Source organism: Grus americana, chromosome 20, assembly GCF_028858705.1.
Source record: "Grus americana isolate bGruAme1 chromosome 20, bGruAme1.mat, whole genome shotgun sequence".
NCBI lineage: Eukaryota > Metazoa > Chordata > Aves > Gruiformes > Gruidae > Grus > Grus americana.
Genome location: NC_072871.1, coordinates 2211269 through 2230161, shown reverse-complemented (window position 1 = coordinate 2230161; position 18893 = coordinate 2211269). Strand labels below are relative to the sequence as shown.

Genomic DNA, 18893 nt, shown 5'->3' with positions numbered 1-18893 from the left:
GCATATGTGCAAAGGCACGAAGAGCTTTCTGCCAGTGCTGCAAACCCACCCAAATTCTGAGTATCCTCTCCACGCTCCTTCTGGCCCCTACATCACCACACACAATATCAAATCCTTAAATTAGCCTGTGTTTGGCAGTATTGCTGATGCCGTAGGAGGCTGAATAGAATCCAACTTGCTCAAATAGATACTGCAAGGTTAATAATACCAACTTACAATGAAAGCGATCGTACAAAAACTGAAGAACACACAGGGAAAAGGTACCTTAAATAAAGAGCCGTTTGCCATTTAACCTCATTTCACACCTACTGTGGAAGTTTGTTTGATTCCTGTCACTACTTTGATCGGGTCTTAATTTGTTAAGTCTCCCTCCTGGCCTTCTAATCAAATCAGTTATCACACCTCACTGCCTGATGCTGTCTTTGGTGAATACACATCAGAGGGATGCTTAGCGCAGGCTCTTTTAAGAATAGCGTGCAGCAGGGAACAGCCAGCTTCAGCACCAGTGTTACCGTTTGCAGCTGTACAGCCTGCTCCTTGAAAGCATTCCTTCATCTCCCACTATGATGAAATTTCACCAAAAACGTATGAAGAGACCTCTCAGAAAAATTTTGTTAACCCAATTAATTTTATTTATACAGCTGTAGTTCACGGTAAGCAGTTGCTGCGGTGATATACAAAGTCCTCATAGTCTGAAGATGTGTCTATCAGTTCTCACATGGGAAGATGGGATGAAAGTGTCTCCTCTAACAAAAACTTTTAGCAGAAGAGCGATCCTCGGTGTGGTGGTGCTGGTGGAGCATGCCTACCTGCCCATGCCGCCTGGGAGGGACCTGCACCCCAGGAAGGACTGCATGGCAGGTGCTCCCCACAAAGCAGAGAGCTGGTGGACTCCACCTGGGAGGCTGCTTTAACAGGGGACTGCAAGAGTGTCCCTGTACAGCATCCAGAGGTGACCAGAAGGGAGTCAGAGCACACAAGCAGCACGCTTGCGGTGCAATGGCCACTTGCAGAGAAGCGGCTAGATGAAACAGCATCTGTCAAAAAACAAGGTCTGCGGCAGCAGTCGTACCGAGGCCAGCAGGAAAGGAAACCCTGAAGGAGATGCAGTGGGGAAAAAAGGTACTAACAGAGGCTTCAGTCCTTGCTAACCTCCCACTCAACCACACACACACATGTTTGGGAGGTGGGTGCTGTTAAGAATTTTAACTCTGTTCTTTTTACCCGTCTGTGACTTTGTGGTGGCCACATAGCTCTGGTTCTGAGGTAGTGACTGGTGAAGGCCTGGGAGAGAGGGCAACGGCAATGGCTTCCCAAACTCCAGGACATTTTTGTTTCCTTCCTCCTTGGATTCTTTTTGATCTCTGCTGTCTCTCCCATCTTTGGGGTCTTTACTTGCATGCTGGAAAACAAAATGCAGTTAAATTCAGCCTCTGTATTAAAAAAAATAAAGTCAAGAACATAAATTTAATTCCTTTCTCTCAAACATAACCACTTTCATTCAAAGATAGGACCACACATTCAAAGCAAAAGCACACAGCCCCTCCTCTAGCACGTAACGTTACTTTGCCTAAAGTTGCAAGAACACTCCCAGGCTGCTGCTCCTTCACTTGCTGAAGGCTGTAGCCTTTGAAGGTGAAGGGCTACCTCGCAGAGGCAGAGCGACAGATCCACAGCAACTGCAGAAAATGAAAAGGACCAGACACTATTTACACAGGCATTTGGCCGGCTCCGGAGAAGGCAAATGAATGCAACAAATGCACCTATTCCCTGAAACAAGCCCCGAGCGCGGCTGTCACATCAAGCATGCACGAGAACAGTCTTGCAGAGATGTTTCGGAAGAGCAGGCAGCAACGGGAAGGGATCCTTCCTTTCGGACAGCGTTTGGCACGATCAAGGCTTCGCAAAGGCTGTGGTCTCCCACCTCTAGCCTAGCTCACAACAAAAGACGAGCAAAGAAGGCATTTGCTTGACATTGTAGGTTCATCTAGTGCTGCCACTGCCGCAGCAAACACCTGCCCAAGCTCACCTTCAACCAGCTAGCACAGGTTCTGCCGACGTAGCTGTTGCAACACCAAACACAGGGTGGGCTACAAGCTCCTACTGAAAACCTGATCAAGGTTCAAGAGAATTTTGTAGCTGCTCCTGCAACTCCCTGTCACCGGAGCCAGGCTCCCAGGCCCTAAGGCAGCTTCTACCCATTCTGATTCGAGCTTGTACTCAATGCAAAGTCTCATCCAGCACCTTTGGGCACGAAAGCAGGTCCCTACAGCCCATTGTCCCACAGCACCACAACTTTTGTGGCAACCACTGTAACAGCAGAGACTGGGGTAAATGCTGCCACTCTGATTTGACATCTTACACTGAATTTGCCCTCTTATGCATTTAACAGATGATCTAGCTGCACCCACACCTCTCCATACATCTGTCCACTCAACTGTCAAGGAGGAGGCAGGTTTGGCAGAGACACTGCAGAAAACCAAGAGCACAGTTAGCAGATTACAAGCTCGGCAGTTGCAATGTTTTAGTGCTGCTCCACTTGCAGGAAAATACTTCTTATGGGACTTCTGAAGCAACAGCTGAAATACCAAAAATGAAAGAGGAATCCAGGCTAAAGAAAGAAAGGGGAAAAAAGCAGCGAGTAATAAAAAGTCCAGGTTCAGATAGGCACTCTGAGACACTGCTTTCAAATAATGTGACCTTGTGAACAAATGGGGAAGCGACTGATTCTCCTAATTACAGCTCTGCCATGCGCACACTGCTGGCAGAAAGCGAGGACTCGGTTGCAGACAGAAAAGCTATAATGATAATCAAAAATGACCTGCATAAAGAGGCCATCAAATTGCCAATGATTCCTGCATCAAGCCCATAACTTATGGCTGAATTGCCACGTCTTTTCTTAAAAGGCATCTAGTCTTGGATTAACGATTTCAAAGATGACAAATCTACCATATCCTTTGATACATTGTTCCAATGCTTAATTGCTCTCACTGTCAAATAATTAAATGCATTATGCTTTTTCAACTAAATTAAAAAGCCCTGTATCATCAGGAATTCCTGCTCCACGTAGATACTTATGGCCAATGATCAACTTTTTTTTTTTTAAAAAAAAACCCCTTTCTCTTCAATAAGTTTAATAGAATGAGTAAATTAAGTGTCCATAGGATAACTTACTGGACATTGGATCACTCCAGAGACTGCTCCCAGTTGTTCTACCCCCTAAAAAATGCACAGCACGAGTGCTGGGCACAGTATGCCAATAATAGTCACAACAATCCTATTTATACCTCTTAGCAGTTCCTAGTTTATAGATCTAAAGGTTAACGGTAACTCTTGGCTACAGGATTATTCTGAGAATTCCCAAGTCCCCTGGAGCATCCACTGCTTTCCATTTCTAACTTAAAATTAGGAAATAAGCTTGGGAGAGACAGATTTGACGCAAAGCTGCCTGCAACAAGTGTACACAAGGGCTGCATTTTTTGTCCTTTAAGCGCAGGTTATTGCAACTGGTCTCTGATAAAACGTGCTGGTACTTCCAAACATCAAGAATTCACATTCAGACCGTGCCAGACTGTTTGGAAGTACATAATCAAATTTTAAATGAAAAAGCAGTATGTTATTAGCTTGGGGTTTTTCTCTCCCCCTGTAATTACAATATGGAAATAAATTAAAAATCTTCAATTGGGCTGCATGACAACTATTAAATGTGACTTTTTCATGGCAATTCTGGTAGAACAGTTTTTAAAATCAAATTAAGCCTTGTGAGATTGGAGGCATATGCAGCAATACTAAAGAACAAGAATTCCCGCAGAGAGGTGACCAGATCTCTCAGGAAGCCTGATGGCAGGCCAGCAGTAAAACATATAAATATATACGTGTGTGTGCGTGTGCATATCACACACATATATAAACAATCCTAAATCTAAGGATTACAATAAAAAGGAGCAGTAAAGATTTGAAAGCACACACAGTTGTCTCACCATCTTTCTCCTTTTTTAGCTAGATAAAACTGTTATATCTTTGCTGCTTATTAAATTTTACCCTTCTAGCAAGTAGAGTGTTTAGTGGACGAAACTTTATTCTTTTCCCATTTCAGATATCTCTGAATTATGCCAGTTCCTTAACTCGAGCACATAGGTACAACCCATCCTGGTCTCCTACAGTGAGTTTTTACGCTCTGCTCTACCTGCTCCAGATGTAACCACTCCCAGAAAAGAGGCTTTGGTAATCTAGCACACTGGTCTGCTGGGAAATTTCTTCTTCCTTAAAATCCCATCACACTGGCTAAAGCATACCTGAGCCCTTCCTCGCAAAGATATTCTGCATCCTTCGCTGCCCAGGTAACACCCAGCGCCTGACACCTCTCCGCAGGTTCAAATAAAAGAAGCAAAGGCAAAAGACGGACTGTGCACGTGGGAGCGGGGCGAGTGGGTGCTACACTACTTGGGGCACAACAGACTCCTATCGAAGCAAAACAGAAACAAAGACTTACAGTGAACTATTTAAACACAAAGCTCACAGATCCAGCTGCAAACCCCCAGCACCATCAGAGAACGTCTCAAAATGCTGCACACCCGTTTAGCTCCAGCAAGTTTCCTGCTAGGGAAAAGGCTGTCCCAAGGAAAACCTCGGAGGAAGGTTTCTCCTGCAGAACAGGCAGGGCAAGGCAGGGCAGCTTCCTCCAGCCCTGCCACCCCAGCCCAGGGTTGGTAGGACCCAGCTCTAAGCCACCTCCGTGGTCACAGGCTGAGTTGATTGCAATTAATGCTCCTGTCATGTGCCACTTTCTTTCAGTTTGGTGACGATGGTTCCTCCTGCCCTTGTGCTCCTAGCACAAGGCACAGCATCAAGCAGGCAGCTATAAAACTGCCTGCAGCCCAGTATCCATCCAAGCAAACTCCTGCTTCTGGGCTTACGGCCTCTCTTACCTTCCCCCAGCAGAGGACACTCGTGCTGGCAAAGCACAGACAAAGGGGGTTGTAAATAGCAGGCGCTTCAAAGACCCCAATGGAGCTGATCGCTACTCAACATCTGCTCATCTGCTTTGCTGTGACAAATCCTAACACGTTCTTGCTTCGCTTCAAGATCCAGAGTCCTCTGTTAAAGGTGGAAAATGCCAGCCTGGCAATGCTGGAGCAGAAATGACCACGCTGGGAAAGCGATGTACAGCTTCAGTGATCTGTTGGGCACGGATTGATCCGCTACGAATACTAACAAGGGTACGCACACTTTGAGTTGCCTGCATTTTTAACTAAGCGGACTCTTCCGCTCAGAAACTGGATGAAGATCATCCTCCTTCACTTAAACCAACAAAAAAATTCAAGAGAGTAGAGGTGCTTTCATCTAACATCTACATGGACTCCACTGCAAACAGCAAAATTAGAGGCGAGAAGCACCATTCCTGACCCTAAATAAACTCCATTGCTGTAAGTTATCCCTGTCCAAAACAGCCGTGCCTTTTTCTTTTTTTTCCCCAATTACACTTAGATTTTTAACAGTCAAGCACAGTTCTGTTTTCATCTACAGATTTAGAGAAGTTCAGTGAGGAGAATCCTGTGCAAAAGGAACTCCAGGACACAAGTAAGAGCAACCTGCGTTCCAACGTTGTCCTAACCATCACGTGCGGATCACTGGAGGCCAAGAAAGGACCAAAAATTCTAGAGAAAGAAATTGCATTGCTAACGTCTTAATTTCTTGCAGCTTCTCACGTGGTATCAGCTCACCCTACGCAAAAGGCTGTAAAGTCACTATTTCATGTTGGACATTGCAAGGAATAGTCAAGAAGCTGAAGGCAGCTATTCCAAGGCTCAGGTCAACATTTCCAGAGATGCTTGTGCCTGGAAACAGCAAAAATGGGACAACTATATCCGACACCATTGTGAGGAAAATAGTAAAAAACACTGCTTAGACTGGGACAAGAACACAGTATTTTACATGTTTATAATTAAACTCGAGTGCCTTCTACATTTTAATGGGATCAGCCATGTTTCTGTTATTGGCACAGAAGTCCCCTACAGCAGCAGGGAGAAGTTACTAAAAATGGCAAAAGACAGAATATCCTCCTCTTTTTTTTTTTTTTTAATTCCAAAAGCAAATATACAGAAGAAACAAACCTTACTAATTGAACCCCTCGTTGGTTCGACAGACTGCACACAGCATTCTTCCCGCAGCCCGGCAATTAAGAGGTCCTTCCATTACCAAAGCAAGCAAGCTAGCAAGGACCGAAGAGAAACCAGCCCAGAACTCCATCCGTGTGTTGGGGCAAGGACGCTGGCAAAGGTCCTGCAGGTCCTGCTTCGGAGCAGGGCAGCTTTGAAGAGCACCGCAGGACTGCCCGTTCTCTTTCAACGCCTGAGTGCAAACATCTCCAGCTTAGACATACGAAGTGTTTTATTTCTCTTGCTTTAAGGACTTTCATCTCCAGCACAGTACGAGCTTGAGACCAAAGCCAACTAGCCAGGAGGACTAAACTAACCACCACTGCCACCAGGCATCTGTCGTAGAGCAACCCTCTTCTCTCCATCCATCAGTCGGATGTGGAGGGGTAACGAGATTTGTACCAAGGCGCTGCCTTTGAACAGCACAAAGCAGCAGCTCCCAGGGGTATTCGCCTCTAACAACTGGTGAATTGATATTTAAGCAAGAAATACCAGTCTGCTATAAAAAATTTATCACAAGCAGATGACAATGCCTGTAGGAGCTGTGGTGGTGCTACTCTTCCTTTCCTCTGCTACTGCAGAATTATAGTTTTCACTACAGCTGCCAGGGGAACCTGACCCCTGCCTAAGCCTTACCTTGGAGCAACAAAAAGAAACCTGCAGGGCGTTGGTCTTAATCTAGATCAGACAAACTGCAAGGCTGATCCACCTATTAACACCCTTTTAATCTGCAGATTAACACGTGCCAGTTTAGAAGAGCGATTCCAGTGTGACTTTCTTACAATTGCACTGATTTGGGTGCGGTGTAAACTGAGCTAACAAACCTGCATTTCATGGGTTTCAGAACTGGCGTCGTTCAGAGGGGCAAACACTGCCAGGTCAGGGGACACCTCACTCCTTGCCCCATCCCCTCCTAGATGGAGCAGCTCCAGGAGAAGGGAGTGCCACACATCAGTCAAAACGAAACAGGGTAGCTCAAACCAGTTTCGATAGCAAGCCTCCTGACAGAAACAGGTCTGCTGGGGACCTGGGACTGGGACGGTTATTTCTGCGGGCTGTGGTCGGCAGCTGGGGCAGACACCTTCAGCCAGCACGACCGTGTCAGCAGCGCGAGCACAACCAGTTAAATACGAAATTAAAAGTACTGCACGGTACCTTCACTTTCTACCTCCCTCTGCAGTAAATCTCTCTAGAAGTAGTCCCATGGTAGTCTATGGCCTCGTCACTCCCAAAGGTGATTTCCCATAGGGAATATTTAACTGTGGCCAAGCTTGCACACGTGGACTTCACACTTTCAGCCTGCCCGTGCACAGCTAAGTACCGCTCTGGTGAGGTCCTCGATGCGTGTACCTTCCAGGTTCAGACAAGCTGACAGCAGCAGTTGCAATCAGATGGAGAGCTCTATTTCACTATGACCTGTACTCTTCTTTTTATTTAATTATTCCCCCCTCCAAGGAGACAATATCCCCATCCTCATCAGAACCTGCCCTTTGTTTTCTGCATATTAGAGGGTCTGAGCCTGCTGAGCAATCCCGGACGCTTGCAAACCACCAACTGCCACTTGCCTGGCCCCAAGAGATGAACACAAGATGTTCTTAGGCCAGGAGCTCCTGTGGAGCAACCCACAGACCACGTCAGCACACTGCCGCAGTACTGCTGGGCACTGACACAGAAAATAACACTTTACAGCAACAGCAACACCTGTGTGCACACAGAAAGAAAGCAGCTTACCAGTCCTGGGATCAGACATTTCGTGGCAACACTGCTTAAAGGTATAGTTTGATGAATATTGGTAGAAACACCAACATAAGCAAAGAATCTTCTGCTCCAAGCTCCTCCTTTCTGCCCAATCTCTGTCTCCCCCAGTTAAAACTGGTACCCTACATTTTGGGCTCCCATTGTGAAGCAGGCTGAGATATTAATTTGACAGATTTTTGCACCATTTCTTCCTACAGTTCAGTTCCCCTGACCTGGTCCTCTGCACAGCATAAGAAAATACCACCAGAGACACACACGTCAAACTACAGCCTCATGGTCATCAAGTAATGAACAGAAACATAACCTGGGATTCCCAACTCAGGCATCTGCTCCTCCTATTCAAGAGATAGCTATGGGATGCTTTCACTACCTACCATCCTTTATCCCTTCCAGACACGTCTTAGTGATATCAAGCTCAGGAACTGGAGTTTCTGAGCAGGAGGGGCCTTCTCCAAGCTCAGGACACACACACACGCACACGTGCGCTTGCCTTTCAGTCTGTTGCCTGGTCCTGAAAACTTTTGGGTTCTTAACAGGGTTATAAACACATTAAGAAGGAAAGAAGTAAATTCTTCTAAAGGTGCAGCGTTTGTATTACTGCACTAATCAGATGGGGAGCAGAAATGATGCTGTCAACAACTCTTCTGAGGTCTCTGTTCAAAAACCACCTTAACATGCGACAACATCAATTAAAATTATCACCTGTTTCAGATTCAGCTTCGATCCCAATTCAGGAAGCAACTCCTAAACAGAGAAAAAGCTGGTTAAATTTGTGAGAAAACTATTTTCTTTCTTTCAAAGACCAATCCACATATGAAGGAAAAGCTACCAAGGTCCCCTGACAACTACTGGATTACAGAAAATAATTTTTTGGCCCCAGCAGGTTTCTGCAGGAGCTGGGGCAAACAAACGTTTATACTCTGCAGGCAACAAAATACCTTCCTCCCCCTCCTTCTCCCAGGCAGCACACGTCCGCAAGAACAGTCTACCAAGGAAACAACAAAGCTCTAAAAAATATTAGCAAACTACTGTCTCCTGTAACATCAACTTCTGGGTGATTTCCGCAATTTATTTCCTGGAATACCACACCTGCTATCATGGTGTTTTTGAAGGGGAAAAGGTGTGAATGCAGAGGCTGGTGCATGAAAAGTTACTGCAAGGCTGTGCTGATGAGCATCTTGTAAGCGGCTCAACAAAGAAATAAATCAGGACAGAAAAATGACAACTAGCAAGGACTCTGCTACTCAAAAAGAAAACAGCATGCAAATTCAAAAGACAATGGGGAAAAATTAGGTAGTAATTATCAGGAAGGCTGAACAAAACAGATGTTTTATTGTCTTGCAGAAATGAGATCAAATCTTGGGCCCACATTCAGATGCAGAGGCTTGAGCAGAGAACGCATGAACAGCCTCTTCTCACCACCCTTCTTGTGAATTTTGTTTCTCTCCCTATTTTAAGCCCAAGGGAAACGGCCAGAGGTGCTGAGGACAGGCTATGCACTTTCTAGAGCGGCCGAACAACTGCAGGCTTTGCTTTTTGAAGCTGCTGCTTCTGTGTGAGCAAATAACGATCAACAGCACCATCACAGCAACTCGTGTAATGGAGCGCTGCAAGCATTCGCAAACATCGCGTGCAGCTTTCTAGAGAGAAACCTTGAAGCCCAAGGGGTTGCGTAAAAATATTCTTTTGATGTATCATAAAATATGAATGAGGAAAACACTCCCTCCTAACCTAGCAGTCATCTTTTAGAAGGGAATTGCCTCTTTCAATTGCGCAGCCCCAAGGGATCTCTCCCTGTCAAATTCCACAAGGGTCCGGGGGTTTGCCCGACCTCATTTAAGTGCACAACAGGCTGCTGGAGAAAAGCTGCGAGGCAGTTTTGGTTGCAAAGCCTTGTTTGGGTAAGAGACAGCCTTATGCGAGATTTTCATCGGGCTGCATGTATTGCATCTGGGCTTCCCCTGCTTGCTAGCCAGAAAACACAGCAGGGGTACAAGAGCGAGAGAATTCAAACGCAATCAGGGGAAGACAGAGGGGAAATTAGCGGTTTGGGAGAATGGTTGGGAAATCATGGCAGGCGTGGTTTCTACTGTTGAGGCTGGGTGCCCATGAGGTTTGTAATCTTGATGTGCTCTTTGGACTCCCACCTGCTTCCGGAGGCACAGGTGGCTAGGTGCAACCCATCTTTTTTTTTTTTTTTTTTAAATCTCTCTTCCCCTGCTCCAGACCACAGCGATTCCCAGCTTTGAGACCTTCACAGCATGTCATTGCTGTGCTGCAACACATGGGTGACATTTGAGAATAACTTTACATTTGCTTGTCTGTAAAACGCTGGTAGGTTACAGCAATCCATGGCACCAACCTTTACAAAGCTGCAGAAGCTTCCCATTTATTTCTGGGTGTGACTCACAGTGCCAAGCAGGGCTCGCAATCCTTTCCTTGACCTAGGTGCAGGATAGCTAAAGGCTAGTCTGTCTCCATCATTAGACATAGCACGAGAGGATCCAGCTCATCATAGTTAAATATAAAGCATCTCAAGGCTGGAGACCAAGTGCTCGTAGTGGAGACCTGTCTGTTCAGGTATCTATTCCCTACCTTTGGCAAAAGAATCAAACTAAGAACCAAAAGAATCAAACTTGGCCAATGACGAAGAAAGGCCCGTTTCTGTTCACCCCACTATAACATGAACACAGCAGATGACTTCGCATCTCCTTTTGCCTCCTAAAAAAAGGCAGAGCTCTGTTTTATTAAGTGTCGGCAAATCCACCCCTAAGGATTCTGGAGGGAAGGTTTCTGAACGAGTTGCGTTACTGCAGCCAACACACAGAGAGAAAGAAAATATCATCTGGTTTACTACTGTAATGATATGGCAATGCAATCAAGTTGCCCAACTATCAGCTTCTTGACAGCTTCCAAGCTTAGGAGAAGCCTCAAGTTAACATGGAATGCTTAATTTCCTTTGGGTCAAACTTATAAGAAATCTAATTTGTTTCACAAGCAGCTCTGGATTTCAGCAGACGGCTGATGAGCAATAGAGCCGAGAGAGAAAGGCCATTTAGTGTCTCACATAGATCTGTTGGAGAAAGCAATTGATCAATTATATATTTAGAAATACACTGGGGAAGAGAGCTGATGGTGGCCATGTGACTATTTTAACACCTCTGTCTCTCTGTAGGAAGAGAAAAAAATAAAATATATATGTGTATATATATAAAAATAAATCACTCCACTCAGTGAGACACCTCCAAATTACACAAGGTCTCCCTCTCCCGCACTCAAAGAAAGCCAAGAGCAATCGCAGCAGCAGCAGCACTGACTGCTGGGCATATACATTACCAGGCTAGGGGTGGGTTTAGGCATTGTCTTCCGTGCTCTGTGGACCTTGACTTCAGCGTTAGCAGCGGTGGCTTTTTTAGCATCCATGTCCTTACTGCCCTCCCCGAGCTTGGTTGGCATTGTGGCTTGCATCTGAGAAAAGGAGCCCACAGTTCTCCCTTTGCTTGCTCCTCCTGGAAGAGTTTTTGCAGCATGGCCGGTGAGAGAAGCAAAGGTGCTGGTAGTCCTTAGAGGTTGCTCCTGTGCCATCTGCTTGGTTAGAATATATCCATTGCTCCCCGTTACAGAAGTCTGTGTGAAGTCATTAGCTTTCATATGGTTTTGCTTCCCAGTCTCGCCATCTCGTTCAGAAATGCCATTTTCTGCTATCCTATTTAATTTAGTACTAGAGTCCTGCTGGCTCACTTTCGTATTGTCCTGAGTGTTTTTAGCTGGGTTTGGGTGGCTACCAGCTTCGCTGTGCTCACAGGAACCGTTGGTTTCACCGTCTACTGCCATTTTTGGTTCCCCCGCTTGCTTTTCTGTAGCACTTTCATCTGCAGCCATGGCATTAAACCCTGGAGAAAGAGGGAGAAGGAGGAAGAGAGGAGAAAGAAAAGGGTCATAAGCAGTATCACAACTCCAGAGAAGGTACAGCTTCTTACAGTGGCTAATGAAGAGCAAACCTCTCCCCCAGAAAATTGCTTGCTATATATATCCATTTAGGTTGCTCATTCACCTACCTGACTGGCTTGGCTGGATCCGCAGATGGTGAAAATTGGGGTGGCTCAGTTGAAAGCAGTGCACTCATTCTCACTTGCCTCAGCTGCACATGTGGCCATTTATTCCCAACTATGGATTTTTCAAGGTAAATATTATCTTTAGCTTTTCCAATAACTACATTTATTGGACCATATGTCAACACCTCGCATGTCAAACAAAACGTTGCCCAATCTTGCACTCAGATCTCTGGCAAAGCCCTTCACAATGCCAGACTGACACAAGAAAAGCTTGCTGGTAGGGCTGTATGGGTAAGCTTTTGTGGCACAGACACAGCTCAGCAGCCAAGCGTCTACATCAGGGCTCTGCTGCTAAACGAAATGTCGCAAGGAGTAACTCCCTGGCAATCACAGCTCCCCTGGAAATGTTGTCCAGTGGAGAATGGCTCTTTCGCCGGGATGAAGCGGCACAGGAGCAGGATTCACAGTGTCATTTCAGAGGCAATAGCCAGAGTAAACACAGGGGTGAAGGAAGTATGTTAAATGGAATTTTAGGCTAAAATAATTACATGATGCAAATGCAGCGAGATTTTTGCAGAGTGACTAGAAGTTCACGCACAGATAAAACAGGAGTGTTCACATAAGGTTTTTCCCCTTCCCTTCCAAACATTTCCATGCTCCCCCTATCAATGAATTTGTCCCATCAGAGATTTCAGACCTGAGCTGAATAAAGTGTGAATGCCATGTACTTGCAGAAAGGTTTCCAACATGACAAACTAGCAGCTCCCCAGGCAACCAGGAGTGATAACAATTCACTGGCACGTTCAGCAAAATGATTAAATCAACCTGCTGTTAGGGATTCCTTGTATTGTTTTCCTTCCAGAGGCCAGACAGTTATGAAAAGCATGACAAGAAGTACCAGCAAAAGCTTTGTCCAAGTGGGCTGTCAAAGCAGGTAGGATTGATTTACAACCAGCTCGAATCAAAGCAATTTTCACCTACAGTATTCAGAAGAGCCCAGAGTCAAACCGGAGGACAACTTTGCAAGCCAGACCAGCACGCTGGGTATCAGCATCTCATTTCACGCTGCTCTTGAAGCCCAAACACTCAAGGAAAACAGTATCTTGAATGTTTCTGCTGACCTGGCAAAAATCTGATGCAAGGCTAAAGCATGAAGAACCACCAAGATCCTGGATCCCAGGATGTCAAGTCCAATATACCTGGGCTGATTGTTTAAAGCTGAGCTCTGTGGGGCTCTGTTGCGTGTCCCCGAGCACTTGCAGCTCAAACGTCAGCAGGGAGGAGAAGCAGCGCTGCATGGATGACTGGAACAGCTCTTCCCAAAAAGCACCAAATTCCCTTTGCAGTTAGAGGCAATTAGGAAACAAATCTCTCCGCAACTATTTGAGGGCCTACCTACCCCTTTGTTTCTACCCCTTTTTAACGCATTCACTCAGCCCATCCTCACCACTGGGTTGACCTAAAAGGTTTTGATACAGATTTCTGCACAGACAGCAGTTGCAGATCTAGTCTCTAAAAGCAATGCATTCCAGCACCTGAAACAGCGTATTATTCCCCAAACTTCCTGGGTTTTGGTGCTCACAGAGATTTAAAGACAAACATTTCCGGCATCAAACTGAAAGCCATCTTAAAACTGGCCAGTACACTTCGACCATCCAATCTAACCTCCACCCTGATGCACAGTCAACGCTGAAGTCTGATCAGGTTGGTCGGGGCTCTGCCCAGGTGGGTCTCAAAGACCTGCTGCAGCACTCAACTTGCTCCAGCCTAGTCCTACCCATAAATTACAAGGGGGACAGTTCTAGTCCTGCTCCTTATTTCAAACTGAAACCCGCAGGTGTTGGGCACTAAGCATCTTACTGGAAAGTGTCTTCAAACCCTGATGATGAGCGGTATAACTCCTCCACAGCGTTCAACTCTGGCCATTTTTCCTGATGAGACGTCTGCACTAAGCAGTCCACTCCCCTCAAGCCCAGGCAGCTCAGCCTGTGATTGCCTCCCACATGGACTCTGCTGGCTCAGAGTCTCCAAAAAGAGCTCCAAAAAGAGCTCGCCGATGCTTGCTGGAGCACACGGAGAGGGGCAGAGGCAGAAACCCCAGCTCCAGTGGGCAGCAACTGAGTGACTCTCCAAGTACGATTCAAAGTGATAACCTCCATCTGCTGCCCTCTCACGCCACCCAAACCACCTTCTGTGTACTGAGAACTCTGATAAGACACACAAGGGTTTGTTTCAGAGAGCAATGACGCTGGGAGAAGATAAAGTGCTATTTTTTTCACTGTTATTTAACTACTTGAAAAGTCTTGGGCAGAGGGAGCCAACAGCGATGCCCTTATTCTTTCAATCCTTGTTCCTCTTTCTGCATTTGTTGTCTTTAAAAGACCATGCTGTGGCCACTTAAACAATTATTTCAGCAAAGTCAGTGCCAGAAGAAAACAAAAAACGAGCTCCCTAACCACAGATGGCAGTTTCTAGTGCTCAGCACTAAGCACCTGGCCGAATGAAGCCTTCAATATCCGTTGATTTAAATACTGTGCACTCCCACCAGAGCAGTCAAATAACTTCAGTGGCTGACTATTAGATAAACTGAATAAGCAGAAGGCAAGAATTGCTCTACCTGCCGTGAAGACAACCAAAACAAGGTAAATTAGAGCACTGCCCTTGGGGAAGGAATAACTGCATTACCCCAGAAAATGTCATGGACTTTATGAAAAATCCAGGAGGCTAAAATTAAAATCCCACATACAGTTTCCCCCACGCACGTACTCCTATTAAGTGTGCAAAGTGCAAGCTGATTGACTGTGGAAGTGCCATCAATCCCCTATAAACAGGCACCAAAATTCCAAATCTGTATGACTAGAGATTTGACAAAACAAAGATATGAAATTTCATAGTCCCTGAAGTTGCACAGAACTGGAGAACCCGAGAGCAGTCATCAGGGCTTTGGTTTTGATTTAACGGAGTTACGCACCCACTCTGCCCTGCCATGACTGCACGTGTTGCAGGGCAAAGCAGGTCCCGGGGCTTCCAGCTCCAGCCCCGACCATCAGTGCTGCCATTGCTCAGCAGGATGAGCAAAATGCGTTGTGGGGTGTCACAACTCGCTGACAACTAACGACACGCATCCCCACAACAAAAGGTGTTATGGCAATTGTCACCACACGGCTCGCTGGCTGGCAAGAATCAGCAGAGGCCAAGGACTGAATGGGAAGAGAGACTACGACAGGTCTGAGACACCACAGGTAAGACTGTCCTGAGCTGCTGGGACAGGCTTCTTTGGGGAAAGATCATCCCCATCCTCCTGCTCCCTTTTCTGGCAGCACTAAAACAAATTCATACATAGTTTGGAATAACATTGTTTTCTACAAACTGAGTTCCTGTACAGCACAGGGCTCCTCCAAGAAGCACCACAGCCAACACACCGACTGTGGGAGCTTGTCATCCCAGGGTCCTACCTGAATGTCGAATAAGAGACCCCCACAAAGAACTCGTTTACATCAGGGGCTACATGGCTTAATAAGATGTAGTAACTCAAGTAAGCTAGTCTGGTTTTCACAACCAAAATACTTGTTCTGGTAATAGGAAAATAGGAGTCGCCATCCCAGCTATCGCTCCATTTGCCAGGATGCTCTGCCCCTGACTCGGTGCTCCGTCCTCGTGTAACAGGACACGTCTGCAAGCCTGACCACGTTCAGCAAGTCTTAGGTACACGCTCGCAGTGCTGCACATTTACAAGCATTGCTGAACCGACACAATTCAGTATATATTTACACTTTTGCTGAAATACAGCCTATAGATGGGGATGGGAACATAAACTAGAGACAGCAGGAACCTCACAATGGAGAAATACTGAATAAAACAGCCTACAGAAGCTCTTCCACAGCACCAGACAGCTAAAGAAACACTTGTTCCTAACATGACTTTTTCATCTCCCCTTTTCCATTATTAAAAAAAGAAAAAATCACTGCAAACCTGCTAAAATCTTGATTTCAAATACATCTCACCACAGTGAGTTCTCTTCTTGAAAATGCTGTTCAACAGCTTTTCTGCTCTTGTGCACTGAAAGTGCAAGTGAATAAAAACATAAGATTGGTATTTCTCTAAAACTTTACAACTTGACAGTATTCATTCCTCCTAAATAGAGCAAAACTAGGTTTCCTCCGTATTCACTTTTCTCTCCAAGTCCCTCATTGTTCCTTAATCTACAACCATTCTTTAATTAAAAAATTTAAAAAAAAGGTAGAAAGACATAGCCTATGTCCACGGAAGCATAACCTCATTTACTGGAAGCATCCTAGTATTTTCAGAGCTCCCTTATGCATCCCCCATGCCATATGCAGCAGTAAAAACTTGTCACACTGACCGCAACACTGCCTGCATCCCGATCCAAGCATTTGGTATTAATTTAAAATCCAGCAATGTGTAGGACGGGTAACTTGCCCAAGTGATTTATTTTCTGTTATGCTGCCTGTTTTCCCAGGTCAATACCAAGTTGAAACAAACTTCAGTAAAGGTGTATCTGCTAGGAGCTGGCTACATTTTAGTAACACAAGGACTTTAAGACTAAGAAAACCATGCAGATAGATACATTATCCCCGTGATAACATGGCAAAGAATAAACAGTAATATATATTTAAAGCGCTTCTCTGAATTAACAACTCATTGAGAGCAAGGAAGAGTTCCCAGCCCTCCCACCTCTCCCCAGGCTCGAGCAGAAGTTTCATTCTTAAGCTTTCTTCTCAATATCACACGCCGCCATTCAAAACAGCATTAAAATCCCCACGAAGAGAACAGAATCTTAGGAAAGTAGGGGAGAAGCTAAGCCAGAGAAGATGAGGACATGTCATCTCATTTCAGGTGTCTAAAAGGTATCTCAAACTCCAGGGTGCCCCTAAGCCACCACTGCAAGCAACAGAAAGAAAACGACAGCTCAGGAAACACAGTCTGACTTCAGGCATCTACCTTTGGATAAACTAATCACTGCCTGGATGTGCCTACCACGTGTAGGCAGAAATGAGCTGGACAAGTTCAGAATTAGAATGATAACTTCAACAAAACCCCTAAATTAGGCAAAACAAAATGCACCGCTGCTCTCCCAGCCCAAACTCCTGCAATGCTGGTTCCTCTCCGCTGCCTTTGCCTGTTGGGTTGCCAGCCCTTGCAGCAGAGCCAGACCTGGCTCCAGTCCCGCCCCGGGGCTCGGTTCAGCCTGCCAAGACCTGCCCGCGGGCAGCGCCTAACAGATGCACCGCGGTCCCTGCCAGCCGTCCCGGCCGCAGCCAGGGGGAACCGAATCGCCTCTGCGGACACCGAAGGGGATGAGTAGCCACCAGAAGCTTTCCGTATGCAGGCAGCCAGATGATCAGCTCAAACCTCTGTTACTTTTGAGAATGGTCTAGGGAAAAAAAAAAAAAAGTCTTAAATATATTTTTTTAAATTCAGATCTCACTGCTCAGTGAGACAAAGTGAGAAAAATATGCAAATATTATGAGCCTTTATACTCCAGGCCAACATGCAATCATCACTAGGTCTGAGGAAAAAAAGAAAAGAAATAAATAAATTTAAAAAATCCTACAAGCGAATGCACTATTATCTGATCTGGAACTTTTACACATTTTTCTGAACATCTTGGTGCTGAGACACCCAACTGCCCATGGCTTGCACGATATTTTCCACGCATTTCAAGTGCCCCCAGCACAGGGCAGCTCCACGTCTGCAGCTGAGCCACAAGGCTTCAGCTGCTGCAAGAGAAACACCAAACTCTGAACTAAGTAAAGACAGAGTTGAAATGAAAAGCTCACGAATTTGAACAGCAGTACAAGTTAAGTACCACGTACATTTGTATTTATATATACACACATCTCACAGATTTTTTTACCTTAAGCACTTTGAAGATCATCTTTAAAACACCACAGATACCACAGTCATTTATTCAATACCCGACTGTCCCACTGGATAAACTTTTAAAAGCGAGAAATCCACCTGCTTATAATCCTTGTGTTGTAACAATTCCCTTCCCCCTTCTTCCTCCAAGTGGAAAAAAAAAAAAGAAAATTGTGAAGCAGAGAGAAGCCCAGCTGACATAAAAAAGGATGCCAAAGGGATGGGGGCTGAAACCATACAGGCTAGGGAGAGCTTGTGGTGTGAGATCCTGCATCCATGGGAAGGGAAAGCACCACCTCTATCATTGGTGCCAAAAAGCAGAACATTTTGAAGCCAAGAAACTATGAAGAAATTATGTTTTCAGGCCAAAGTTACTCTCTGGGGTAAGTTATTGATGGTGTCTTCTTCCCCCCACCCCCTTTTAAACCCATGAAGGCGGGTGACATCCATCCCCGAGCCTGGCCCTGTATTTCCCAAACACAAGCACCATTCCTCCCAGTGCCCTGGAGCACTGTCCCCCGGCGGCAGCATCACCGCTTCTCATCTCCTGTCAGACACGCTGAGAGACAAAACAGGAAAAGAAAGAAAAAAAGAAAAGAAAACCCAAGAACAACAACTGCTGTGAATGCTCAATACTGAGATTACACAGGTCGGGATTCAGCACCTCGCCGGTGGCTGCCTCTGAATACCAGCGGTGACTCAAAGCAGTTTAACAGCCTGCATGAAAATAATTTATTCCTTTGTCATGGAATCCGGTCCATGGTGTTACAGCGCTGGGCACAAGGCCCCGAGCCCATTCAGGACCAAGGGATGTTCCTGCTCTGGGGCTGCTGGGCTCCGAGCACATTTCTTCTGCTGCCACAGCCTCTCTGCCGCAGGGCGCAGTCTCCCCGGAGCAGGGGTCTCGAACACGGGGAACACCTGGGTGCACATCTGGATGAACATCTGAAATACCTAAGCAACATTTTGCTCTGCCTGGTCTCCTGGCTGTCAGTCTCAGCAGGGGATCCCAGCGCTGAGTACCACGAGGCCAAGAGAT

General features: G+C 45.9%; 1 protein-coding gene across 17 annotated transcripts in view; it reads right to left on the bottom strand.

The window, feature by feature from the left end:
• EHMT1 (euchromatic histone lysine methyltransferase 1) overlaps positions 1–18893 on the bottom strand; it is a 123960-nt gene that overhangs the window by 41041 nt on the left and 64026 nt on the right. For 13 of the 17 annotated variants that reach the window (XM_054848634.1, XM_054848647.1, XM_054848641.1 and 10 more), the window contains 3 exons: positions 11253–11809; positions 8619–8660; positions 1225–1402 (listed from right to left, as the gene is read on the bottom strand). In XM_054848634.1, coding sequence (XP_054704609.1) covers positions 1225–1402; positions 8619–8660; positions 11253–11809 — 777 coding nt within the window. The remainder of the gene's footprint in view (positions 1–1224; positions 1403–8618; positions 8661–11252; positions 11810–18893) is intronic. The other 4 variants (XM_054848636.1, XM_054848649.1, XM_054848633.1 and 1 more) reach the window with 1 other exon arrangement.